This window comes from Phyllostomus discolor, chromosome 14 (genome assembly GCF_004126475.2).
Source record: "Phyllostomus discolor isolate MPI-MPIP mPhyDis1 chromosome 14, mPhyDis1.pri.v3, whole genome shotgun sequence".
Classification (NCBI taxonomy): domain Eukaryota; kingdom Metazoa; phylum Chordata; class Mammalia; order Chiroptera; family Phyllostomidae; genus Phyllostomus; species Phyllostomus discolor.
Genome location: NC_040916.2, coordinates 13049718 through 13062545, shown reverse-complemented (window position 1 = coordinate 13062545; position 12828 = coordinate 13049718). Strand labels below are relative to the sequence as shown.

General features: G+C 39.9%; 1 protein-coding gene across 6 annotated transcripts in view; it reads right to left on the bottom strand.

The window, feature by feature from the left end:
* KCNK2 (potassium two pore domain channel subfamily K member 2) overlaps positions 1-12828 on the bottom strand; it is a 160712-nt gene that overhangs the window by 62309 nt on the left and 85575 nt on the right. For all 6 annotated transcript variants that reach the window (XM_036015995.1, XM_036015997.1, XM_036015996.1 and 3 more), the window contains exon 3: positions 11327-11444. In XM_036015995.1, the coding sequence (XP_035871888.1) occupies positions 11327-11444 (118 nt within the window). The remainder of the gene's footprint in view (positions 1-11326; positions 11445-12828) is intronic.

Genomic DNA, 12828 nt, shown 5'->3' with positions numbered 1-12828 from the left:
TATAAGCAAGGTCTGTCCAGAAAAAGTCCAACCATTGTTAATATACCAAGAATGGTTTGCGTGGCATTGATGTAACCTGACAGCTAAGGAGAGTGGACTGGAGTACACATGCATGACCAATGATGACTTCACTGTACTAGTCCGTGGGGCAGTAGACACCATTAGGTGAGCATGTGTGCTGTGTGGCCACTGAATTCACAATGACTGAGTGAGTAGAGCAATGAATCTGCATCACATTATGTGTTAAGCATGAGCATTTCTCCATCAACAGAACAGTTTCCATCAACAGAAAAGATTCAGATGATTCAGAAGGCTGCAGCCATGTATGGGCAAGTGGTGATTGGCAGCTTCATGACAACAACGCGCATGCTCAGGCATCAGGCCCTGTGCAGACTTTTTTGGCAAAAATCAAATCACCCAGGTGACTCAGTCCCCCTACAGACCAGGTTTGGTGCCCTGTGACTTTTGGCTTTTCCCAAAAGTAGAATCACCTTTGAAAGGGAAGAGTTTTCTCATTGTTGATGAGATTCAGGAAAATACAACAGGGCAGCTGATGGCAACTGGGAGGACTGTGTGAAGTCCCAGGGTGCGAACTCTGAAATGAACTGAGGCATCACTGTCCCATGTACAATGTTTCTTGTATCTTGTACCTTCTTCAGTAAAAGTCTCCATTTTTCATATTATATGGCCAGATACCTTCTGGGCAGGCCTTGTACACACATGATCTCTAGAGTAATAACAAGAAGCAGTAACGGTGGTTGACCCAGCATGGACAATGATGGAAAATGGGAGACTGGGGGTCAGCTGCAGGGGGCTCACTGGTCACTGTATATTTTTATGCTGTTTATTTGTTTCTCATTTGTTTGTTTACTTATGTAAATGTACTCCTTATTATGTCTTTAAGTAAAATTAGACAGCATTGGATTTTAAGTAACCATATCATTAATCCCTCACTATTTGCATGCCCACTATTGCCCTATAAAAGAATATGATTTATTTTCTACATTGACAGGCAAAACACCTATCTAAAGTTGCCTTAACTTATATATTTTTCTTAAAGTCTCCATGAATTTGGCAATTAGCATTGCATACCTTCAGACTTCCAGCAAATATTTATAAATCTGAACCAGGAGACATTGTAGGAAGACCAAGAGTTTAAGCGTGATTTACAATCAGGTCCACGCTAATTTTTTCTTCCTGTCATTACCCATAATTAAAAATGCCTTTATCATAACAGCCTCCTTCCCATTATCAGAAATCCACAATTTCGACCCCTGAATTTGTCCCCGAAGGAATATGTTGACTTCTTTCTCTGGCACTTACACACACTGCATTTCCTTGGATTTCTTCCCAAAGTCTGAATTTGTTAAACCCAGAATGTCATGGACAGAGATTGGACTTCAGTGTTCTAAACTATAACATTTCTCATCATGTTGTAGTTTACAGTCTGCAGGAGCCTGACAGAACTGAGAACATTTGACACTATAATATCATGCATCTCAGCAATAGAGTAAGATTTTTTTTTATTTTTAAGAAACATAGTTTCACATGGTTTTCTTTTGAGCTCCATCCTCAGTCCTCTAACTCATGATTTAATCTGCTTAAAGGACATGAACATATTGCTACTAGGTTTCTAATGTGACCCTTTCTCTTCATTTGTGAAGTGCCACACACATTCCATTTTTCATCACTCTGAAAAGCAGAATCACTCCAGCCAACAGTTTTAAACCCCTGGGAGAATTAAGAACTCCTTTGACAATCTGATGCACACTGCAGGCCCTTTCTCCAGAAGACCTGATTATGAACCATTAAAGCTTATCCATATACCTTCTTGGGGTTTACAGAAATGAAGTCACAAAGCTTATTTCAACCTTTACAGAACAAGGAAGAGGAAGGGAGAAAATACAGCATATTCTTTTTTAAAAAGATGCACATTATGTACATAGTAGTTCATTAAACATTATTAAATATATTGTCTTTTGCATTTTCATAAAGTCTTATAACATAGCAAGCTCATTTATTATTAGTCACCAATTAAGAAGTTATTTAGACTATTCACTGGAAGGAAACAACTCAGAAAAGTAGCTCGATGATGCAGTCCAAGTCACACAGTGACTATATATTAGAATCAAGACTCCAATCCAGGTCTTCTGTCTATGAATTGCATTGTTTTTCTTGACCTTGCCCTCTTTTCTGTAGTCCCTGGCTGGCAAACTTTTCCTGTGAAGGGCCAGGTAGTAAATATTTTCAGCTTTGCAGGCCACGTGGCCTCTGTTGGAACCACTCAGCTCTGCCTTCCTCGCAGGAAGGCAGCCAGAGACAAGGCAGAAGGAAATGGGGGTGGCTGTGCTCTCATGAGGGCCCAACAGGTGGCAGGCTGGGTCACGCCCTCGGGCCACAGTTTGCTGACCCCTGCGTTCTTTTGTCCCTACATCACAAATAAATTCTTTTAATTTATTTTCCTAAATGGTTTGAATGTTTTTATTATCCTCATTTTGGCCTTAGTAAGTGATCGTGCCTAAAATACCCTAAATGCCCATGGAGTCCCTAAATAATACCAGCAAGAACAGCAAAATCTCTGCAACGAAAGCTCAGATTATAATTTTACAAACTTATTTCTAGCTTGAAATAATCTCCCTGATGTGACCACTCTATATATAGGAAGGTAGTTCCAGAACATAATCACCTTCAATAATATAGTAGGAGCCAAATTGGTTTGAATATCAAATAACCTTAAAGGAGGGTATTCAAAGCTCTAAGAAAGAATGTATTTATTTCTTTGTTGATATCAGTAATATCAACAGATGTGCCAAAGATAATATTGGCTCATTTTTATAAAATAAAAATCAATAATAAAACCAGATTACTCTAAGTTAGTATACTGTAGTTCAATGTACAAACTATTTTCACGTCTATAACCTTCTCTAACCTTCACATCAACTCCGGTTGTGAGAAACACCTGCCCCATTTGACAAGTGACAACATTAAGGGTAAGGGAACTGTGATCTGCCCCAGACGACAACCCTCGCTCACAGCCAAGACAAAACTACACTTAAATCTTCTGAAATGAAATCTGATGTCCCTTCACCTGTGTCCCTCCTTCCAAAACAACAGGGAGAAATATTTTCCCTCTAAGCGGTACTATGTAAGTAATACTAGGCTAAGTGTCTGCATGAAAACTTACAACACATTATTTAATTGTAGTTTGATATTTATTAGGAGGCCATGTCTACGCTTACTTTTTACGCATCAAATTAAGTTACAGTATAGTGTGCGTGAAGGTCCCTACAAGCACCACTGGAATTACCTACTAATACATGTGTCCTTTTCAAACACAAGCTATTGAGGCAGATTATGACTTACTTTATACCCCTTCTTTTCTTTTTCCTTTGCTTGCTGCTTAGCATCTTCACTAAGGAAACCAAAGCACAGAGAGGACAGGTGTAACACTCAACTAGCCCACAAAAAATTGGGAAGGAGAAGAAATTCAAGATTAGCAATGAATGAGCATTTCTGGATGACCTGTGCCTTTCGATTGTTCATATTGTCAATACGGGGTAGGGCAAACGTGGGTTTACAGTTTGGAAACGTGAAACAGAGTTTGTTCTTGCATTCTTATATTAATTATTGTATTCTCTTCCGTACAAACCACTGTAAACCTGCTTTTGCCTCACCCTGTATTTCCCCCAATGGGACATCAGAATCAAGAGTTGGCTGCACGGAATTCCTTGCCACTTGGAATCAGTCCTGTCTACACTGGAGCTGATGTGCACGCAAACCACAGCACGCACCCATGACCCCCATTCAGCACAGATACTTCTTCTGTAAATGTCACGCTATATTTACAGTACCATGTAAATAACAGTGCCAATTTTCCAAGAGTCAGATTGTATAAGTCTAAAATTTTTTTAGAAAAGTTCAGAAATATGTAGCATAATTACTAGCTCGAAGCAGACAGGCCTACACAAATGTTATTACATTCCTTCCTTATCAAATGAAATACTCGAGACAGTTACAAAAAGTATTTTTCTGATCATCATCTCACTTAGTTTTAATCACATCCAGAGCCATACCTGCATAGCCGATGGTCAGTCAGATGCTCTATAAAATCTATATTTTATGACAAACAGCGCTGGATTTTAGGGGTTAAGAAGGGAGGGAAAGACAAGAAAAAAAATAGTTTCTGTATTTATTCAGGGCATGAAATTCATGATAATTCTTTGCTTCCAGTTTGGGGGTAATTTTTTGATCACAAAATTTGACAGATGTTACAGCAAACTTTTCAAAAGTATTCAGAAATACAGTAAAATGTCTTCTGTTTCGGAATACAAGCAATTCCTGACTTGCACACACCCAAGATATGAATGACTAGTATGCTGATACCACAGCCAGACCTCTCCCACTGGGGCCTCCAGCTTCTGGCAGATCTGTATTCTCTTGCTCTGGGTTCTCCTACAAAAAAAATTAAAACAGCTTTTTCACTCCTGAAAGGATTACATCCCTAATCCTTCCAACAAGCACGAGATTCTAGGATGCTGACTACTAGGTGCTCTGGATTCAACCTCTTTGTCACTGATGTCACAGACACATGTAATACAAACAGAAGGTGACTGATCTATGCCACGACTGCTTTGGAGTTGACAACACTGTGAGTGCACTATTTCAGCTATACTGCCTACCAAATTTAATTCTGAATTCCGGAAACTTAACTGTCATTCTGAAGACATATTCTCTGAGAAATGCATTGTAATTCAGAAAATAAATAAACCTACGTGAAGATTTTGAACGGCAGGAACATATGTTGTTAATAGCCCGAGATAAGTACTATTGCCATTAATTTAAGTGGATGGGAAGAGAAAGAGAACATCAAAAACATAAAACAATGTCTTAATTTCAACTGCCCAACACCAGAGTTACATACTTTGGAAAAATCAGCATACACTTTAACAAACTGGCACAAGAAAAAATGCAAGGAGGTTGTAGGGTCAGGGCTGGAAGTCACCTTGTAAGATTATTTGCCTTTCAGGCTGCCTCCAAGAACCTTGACTTTTCTTTAACATGGGTTTCTAAAATCCAATATGCAGTTTTCTGAGAACAGCCAAGAGACTAGAGAAATGCCATGGAATTATGGGTGTACTAAATTAATAAGATAACACCCAACCACCAAAACTACAATGACATCATCCCCTGAGAAAACACTTCCTGGCCAATTCCACACCACTGCTTCAAGTGTATTCAGTTCCAAGCTCAGACAGTGGCTCCTGGAGACCACAAAATTGAACCAAAAATAGTCTCGCAATGTTTCCCTCAGCCTTTAGGTTGCAGTTTTCTATCGCATCCAACAGCAGGGTCCCAGGCTCCCTGCTGCAGACACGTATCAGGCTTCACAGCTTACAACAGACCAAAATGGGCCTCTTCTAAAAAGAAGAGAAACATCTAAATAAAAAATGGAACTATTTGCTAAAATTACTCCAAACCTTTCATTTTTCCCTGTTTTGTAATTTTATTTTCTTTTTCTAATCATTAAGCATTTTCCTACATAGGCAAAATATGGGTTCATAGGAAATCTGAGACAATTGTCATGGCAACATTAGCAAGTCAACCTAGGCGAGGGCAAATTAAAAGTCCTCGTGGCTGGGTCAACATACAGAAAAACTAAACACAGAAACTGCATAACTGAATTCGATCTCTGTACTCAAGAGGTGGAAAACAAGAGTCCTCTGTAACAATGAGAACGGCTACTCCAAGGAACCACTTTTCGTAAGACAATGCGATGCTTTCGGGTCATGAAGCTGCCGTAGACCTTGGCAGTGCCCTTGTGGTTGTGCATTATTCTGACACCCAGAGATCGGGATGATTGAGTGGTCGGCTTGGGCAGTCCTCAGCCCTGGCTTCCAATTGACTTTCCACTGGGGGAAATTTTATTATAGTTAATGCTTTCGGGTAGTAAAATCATCTTACATTTTATTCCAATCTTTAAATTGACCTCAGAATGGGACACAGTTGTCCATTACATCATTTTGTCAACAGTCTCTCCTACAGTATGAGCAATTTCCTATTAGCTTTAAAATAACGAAGTTTAAAATACTCGTGCCCCTACGGCAGTCTTCTCAAAGATAAGTATATGTCCATCAGGAAGCTCTCTGCTTTTAATCATGTATCTGTCCACTTCTCGCCCTCCTCGCCGTCGCCTCCTTAGTCCGAGTGAGCATCTTCTCACCCACAGATGAATGCAATAATCTCCCCGGCCTCTCTGCTTCCCCTTTGCCCTCTGCATGGCAGCCAGGGTCACATCATGCTCTTACCTGCTGCTTTCACCTTTCATGACTTCCCCCTCAATTAGGAGTGTTGCCTTGACCTACCAGGTCTTTCAGGTTCTGGCTGTTATTACCATACTTTGCTGTGTATAGTGAGAACTCACATTTTTGTGTGCATTACACACGGGACTATTATGCCCATTATACCTAAGGTATGTAATCATTATACCCCTGTATAACACACATCCTTATTTCTCCCTCAAAAACTTGAGCTACAAAAGTGAGCACTATACATGGTAAAATACAGTAGTCTTGCCAACCTTGCTTCTTCTAGGCTCTGCCACATGGGCCCACCCATATTCCTTGAACATGCCCAGATCTGCCCTTTCCAGGGTCTTTGCCCTTGCTGACCCCTTTGCCTGAACTTGTCTGGCACGCACTCTTCTTCACCTAGTTTCTTTCTTTCTGTCCTCCAGGTTTCAGCTTCAACGTCACCTGCTCAGAGGTCTTGAATCAGCCTCCTCTAAAACATCTCCCACCACCTACCCAGCCCCACTGTCTGCTCACTATCGCTGCACATGAACTTCTTGTATATTATGTATGGCCATTGATAATGGTCATGTGTTTTAATGTGCTAATAATTAAATAATAGTAACAATCAATTGTTGATTACAATAATTGATTATAATAATTGATTGTTGATTACAATAACTGTTCGTCTCTTCAACCTCAATGTGAGCCCCAAGAGGTAGCCTGCCCACCTGTATTCCTAATCTGTCTGAATTCAAAAATATACAAATAAAAACTGAGGTGGAGGCCCCCTAAAATGAAACTTCCACATATAATCCAACATATAAAATTTTGGTCATTTTTTCCTCCTTTTTCTTCACAGGACTGACTACTTCTCTCTGTGAATTGCAAGTTTTCTGCCTAAATACACAACTCAATAGTCAACACTTTGACTCCTCTCTGTCCACTGTAGTTGTCACCAAGGCCGGATGATGCCTGCATCTAATTACCTGCACTCTGTGTCTTACTCTTCTCACTCACAGCAGCTCCAGTCACCGCAGCCAGTACTCTCGTGTTCCTTCCATGGGTCACTGAAACGCCTCCTAATTGCCTCTTAGCTGTCAGTTTCCGTGAAGCCCCTTCCTGACAGATAGACCTTTTAATGTCACTTTTACCCTGTCCCTTTGCTTGCCAAAAAAGGAAAAAAAATGCATGTTCTGTCTTAGAGTAAGTCCAAAATTCACAAAATTCAAATTATATTCAACTGTACCCTTCCCCTTGGAGTCAGTCAATAATATTTCCACTATTCCTTTAAACAATTCCTCTGGTATACTCAAATACTTACTTTTTTTTTATCATCAACATAAATCCAGTTCATTCCTCTCTCTGCATTTTTGCTTAGCCAGGTCACAGACTGGGAGGCTCTTTTCCCTTCATCAATCGAAACCAAAACATTTTCTTCAAAGCATAGTTCACATCCAACTTCTCTCATTAAGCCTTTCCTCCCAGTTCCAGCCCACATGGTCTTTCCTTGATCTCGGTTCTCATGGCTCTCAGTCCATGGTTCCATGTAACGTGGGATTATACCTGTTTCTATTATTCTTCAACTACTTCACACATGTAAATTTTATCTAAGTGGACTGCAGGCAGGGACCAGGTCCTTTCCTCTTTCCACCCCTGGCAGCGGTAGAAGTAGCACTGATCCAACAGGAGGTACTGACACAGACTCACTGATTTACCTGGCCCGGGGCAGGAATCCTTCAACAACAAACAGTAGCTCTAGGTAACCTGCAATTCCCAAATGGAACATATTGTCTCTGACCCCGATCTTAACCCCACGAACTCCCAGTGCCTCAACTGTTCCCTTTCCACCTTTATGCATTCACCTGGAAAGTTCCTTATTGCCTTTCTAGCTTCAACTGGGACATTTACTAAGGAAAGGGAAGTATTCCTTGCCCCTCTCTTACCCACCTACCTACCCCAGTATCTATGTAAGGCGTCACTCCTATCCATTCCCATTAAATGCTCTTCAGTATAACTGACACTGCATGGTACATGCTTATTGGCCCACTGGTCCTTTGACCCGCCTGTGTACAGTGTAAGCTCAAGTAATTTATCTTTCATCGTCACAGTAGTAGAGGGATAGTTTTTTTTTATTTGTGGAGTCAACAAATGAACAAACAAAAAGTTAGTAATGAAGCCTATTGAAAGAGCTAGGACTTTAGTATAATAGACAACATTTTAGCGTTATGTGATTTCTAATAAGCCACAGTTCATACTGTTTAGAATGCCTATTTGTTTTTAACTCTAAAAAGTAATTACTAAGCACCCACTCTGTGTCAGGCACCGGGAATACAGAAAAGATTCAAACCCTTAAAAATCCCTTAACCTCGGGAAACATGTGTCTATGGTGGGAGAAGCAATGAAGGATGGGTTTTGCTCCGACTGAGCTGGAAACCACAGAGAGTTCTGAGCAGAGGTTCCTTCCTACAAGGATGCTGACTTTGAGATGATGCTGTCTTGGACCAAAATGGTGGCGGTTTGAATGGTGAGCAGCGGTGACATTATGGATCACCTTTAAAGGCAGAGCCGACAGAATTGGCTGAAAGTGAAGTATGAGAGACAGAAGAGTCGAAAATGAACTTTAGTCTGTACAACTGTGGAATGGACTGTGTGAAGGGTTTGCAAGGGTATGATTTTGGAAAGTGTGTGTAGGCGTATGAAGAGACTCTAAAATTAGTCCTTAAATGTTAATATTCCACTTTGTGTAATTGAACTTCTCTTGGCCGTATTTCCATTGAATAGCAAGGGTCACTTTGGCTTCTTAGGCAAATCAATAACACTGAATACAAAGACCTGGTGTAACTGCAGCCAGTGCAGCTCCATGAGGCACTGCCTGTACCAGGCACCTTAGAAAACCCACTGCAGTTTATTCTCCCAAACCGTCTCAAGTCCTCCTTTTTAAATAACTAAGACAATGCAGGTAATGCTAGAGGTTACAATTCCTATGATTGCTAAAAACTGCTTCAAGGCTCACACAAGTATTATCATTAGCAGAATTAGTAATTACGCTGTAAGTTTTATTGAATAATGATTTGGATATCAAGTGCACACCTATGAAAGAGGTCAAAACGTTTACCCAACCCCAGACCATAATCTAGTCCAAGGTCAGAGGAGGTAGCCTTGACCTAGGAGTAAAAGGTTGGGAAATAAATTTGGATGACCTAGAATAACTTAATCCACCTAAGACGAAAGCCCGAGATAGAACAGTAGGCAATCTGGGCTGTTGGGCAGCTACCTAACCAACCTAAATAATCAGTTACTGTGCTTAATGGCTATAATTTGAGGTAAGGCTGGTAATAATGGTTTATTTTTTCATGTGTTGAAAGGACACGTCTGCAAAACTTACTGAACTTGGGATTCAAAAAATGAGACTGTTTATAAACATGCAATGCAACAATAAGTCTGTATAATGACTAAGTCTCTTGTGCAATAATTTAGCGGTGGTCATGATGAGTTCTAACTTGGCCTTTTGAGTTTTCATTGGGCAGAAACAAACCATTCTCACTCGGCCTGTGCACTTTTTTTCCTTCCAGACTCGAAGTAGCTTCCACGATAAACAGTCATTTCCATAGTAGAAATGGCCACGATGTCTAAGTTCCAAAGTTAACCTGTCATTATGGTTAGAAATCAAGGTCGCCCTTCTTCCAGATTTTCACAGCCACACAACTTTTTGACCTAGCTAATGGAAATGTAAGAGTAAACACAGTTCCTTGACCTCATAACGAAGGCAAAAATCAACATGCTAAGGTATTTATTTCACCGACAAGTGATCCAGCACAAGGTATTACAGTGGATTCGCATAATGACAGGTCACTACAAATTCCTCTCTGAGGAAAATCTCAAGCGAGAGTTCATCCATAAATTGTCCATGTTTTCTTATTTAGGACTTCGATATAAAGTCCCGATATGAAAACCTTTTACACTCAGTTGTCATTTGTCCCTGGCATTAAAGAATAAAATTAAGATTTTTAGAATCTTAATTCATACCCCAAAATCATAGATCAGGTCCCAGAGAGGACATCTCCTCACGAGCATATAGGGAAGGGCAGAACTCGGTTTTGCTCAATTATTCTTAAAATTCTTTCATAACTCTGACGAGCCAATTTCCTTCCCTCTCTTGAAAACTATGCTTGAACCTGACCTCTTTCCATTAAACAAGACAGCTATAACTCGTCCCGGTCCCCACAGCATGGCAAATATGGCTGATCTACGGGGTCTGCACTGATATCCTCTGGATACTCCTTGGGCACTGAGTGGCTAACAGAAGAGAAGTCACCTACGTGTACCATTCTGCTGCCCAGAAGGTGCTGAGTGTACGCACGCTCAGGCCCCCAAAAAAGACTGTGTTCCACTGTGGACCCTTTTAACACTATAACAAACAACATGATTAAAAGGCAAAAGAGCAAGGCTTTTAAACTTTAATTCTTTTGTAATCCCCATAGTTCAGTGTTAATTTTTTTAGTATACATATGCTATTGGAAACACATAATGTATAACAAGAAAGCCCTGAAGTAATTAGAATGGACATGCATGGAAGAATGGGAATAATCTGGGAAATACTGTAGAGTTAAAATTTATAAGTCGAAAAAGTTGATATCAAACAATGAAAAAAAGACATCAGATTTGGACTCCAATCCTTTCTTTCTACAGACAAAGAATCAGGGATGCAGGAAAATTCAAAACTACTTGACCCCCCAATTATAATTTAAGCCATTTCATAAAGTTCCTGTCCGTTAGCCAAAGGGAAAGTGCACTGCTCTGGAGTTTCAGATGCATTGTAAACTCAGCTCACTATTCAGAAACAATAACTCCTTCATCTTCATCATTCCTTTGTTCAGGCCTTTAAACCCTCTTCCCAAAATCAATTTACTAAAATCTAGTTCTCTACCATACATAGACCATGTTGACTGACTGTAAAAAAAAAAAAGAAGCAAACAAATGAATTTTAGCTCACAAGCCGTACCAAAATTAAAAAAACAAAATAAGTTGTCTCCTACCTATAGTTGTAATAACAGTGCCAGCAAAGAAGAAGGAACTTCCCAAGTCCCAGTGACTGATTTGATTGGAGGTGTTTCCTAATGGTATAATCCCTGCATTTATTGCTGCCACTATTTGCTGCAAGTTTAAAAAGAAATTCATCAGTACACATGAATCACACAAAGGCATCAAACAGCAGATACTCCACCCCAGATGACTCATTAGACAAACAGGTTCCATTGCAAGGTATCATTTCCCATTTAAAGTGTACAATATAGATTACAACTTTACACGAAAGACTGTATTAATTGAATTACATTTGATATTAAATGTCTGGATCTGCACGAAGCTTATCCTGTTGTATCAATATGCATTGATATCGTCATCCGTTAACACATGTACTGATTTATTTGCATTAGTGACTAAATGTAGCAATGTATTTTTAGTAAACACAGAATTAAAATATCAGATGGCAAACTATAATTTAAATAACAAATAGTTTTACCAAAAAAAAACCCCCACAAGTATTTCCGAAGTCCTAATCATTTTGCATGTTAAACATATGCAGCCAAGCCTGGCCTGTGAGTAACCTCAGAGAGTGCATATCAGTAAGGTCCAACAAAACAGGCTAAGATGTAAGAAAAAAAAAAGGCAACAACAATTTACTATCAAACTTAAGTCGGTCCATTTATATCTAGATTCTTAGAATGCATACAGATTTTTACAAATTCTATGATCGTGAGGATCACCAAAGACCACAGGTGACAATCAGTCAGCAATGTTCACAGAGGGACACTAGGCTCTGGATGCTGCCTTGAGTAGTCCCCAGGGACAGAAAGAGGAGAACACTGTAATCCCTCCTTAATCATCCGGGGTTGGGAGTGGGGGTGGGGAGCTCCAAAGAACCGGAAGTAGAGAAGAATCTGTTGGGAGAAAATATGCGGGGGGGGGGGGGGGGGGGGAAAAGGGAGACAGAGATTGTTCGAATAAGACATTTAACGTTGCAAAGAGAGTTTTAGAAATCTTCATCACTTAATTTGCAGGTGTAAAAATTGGAAGACACTTCTTTGGATAGGCAAAGAAACTAAAGATCAAAGAGGTAAAGTGAGTTGTTTAAGGTCACATGGTTTACTGGTGAAGGACAAAAACTGTATCATGTGAATAATAGAAGCGCTACTTAAGAAGTTACTGTCAAATGAAAAAAATGATTTAATTAAATAATTATGAGCACAAATAAATAAAAAAGACAGATAAATAAAACTTTAAAAAATTTAAAGATTTTATTTATTTATTCAAACAGAGATTAGAAGAGAGGGAGAAAAAGAGAGAGAGGAACATCAGTGTGTGGTTGCCTCTCACATGTCCCCAATCATGGACCGGGACTGCAACCCAGGCGTGTGCCCTGACTGGGAATTGAACGGGCGACCCTTTGGTTCACAGGCTGTCACTCAGTCCACTGAGCCACACCAGCCAGGAAAACTTAAAGATTTTAAAATGTCTTTGGATACATCTTAAGATAGGA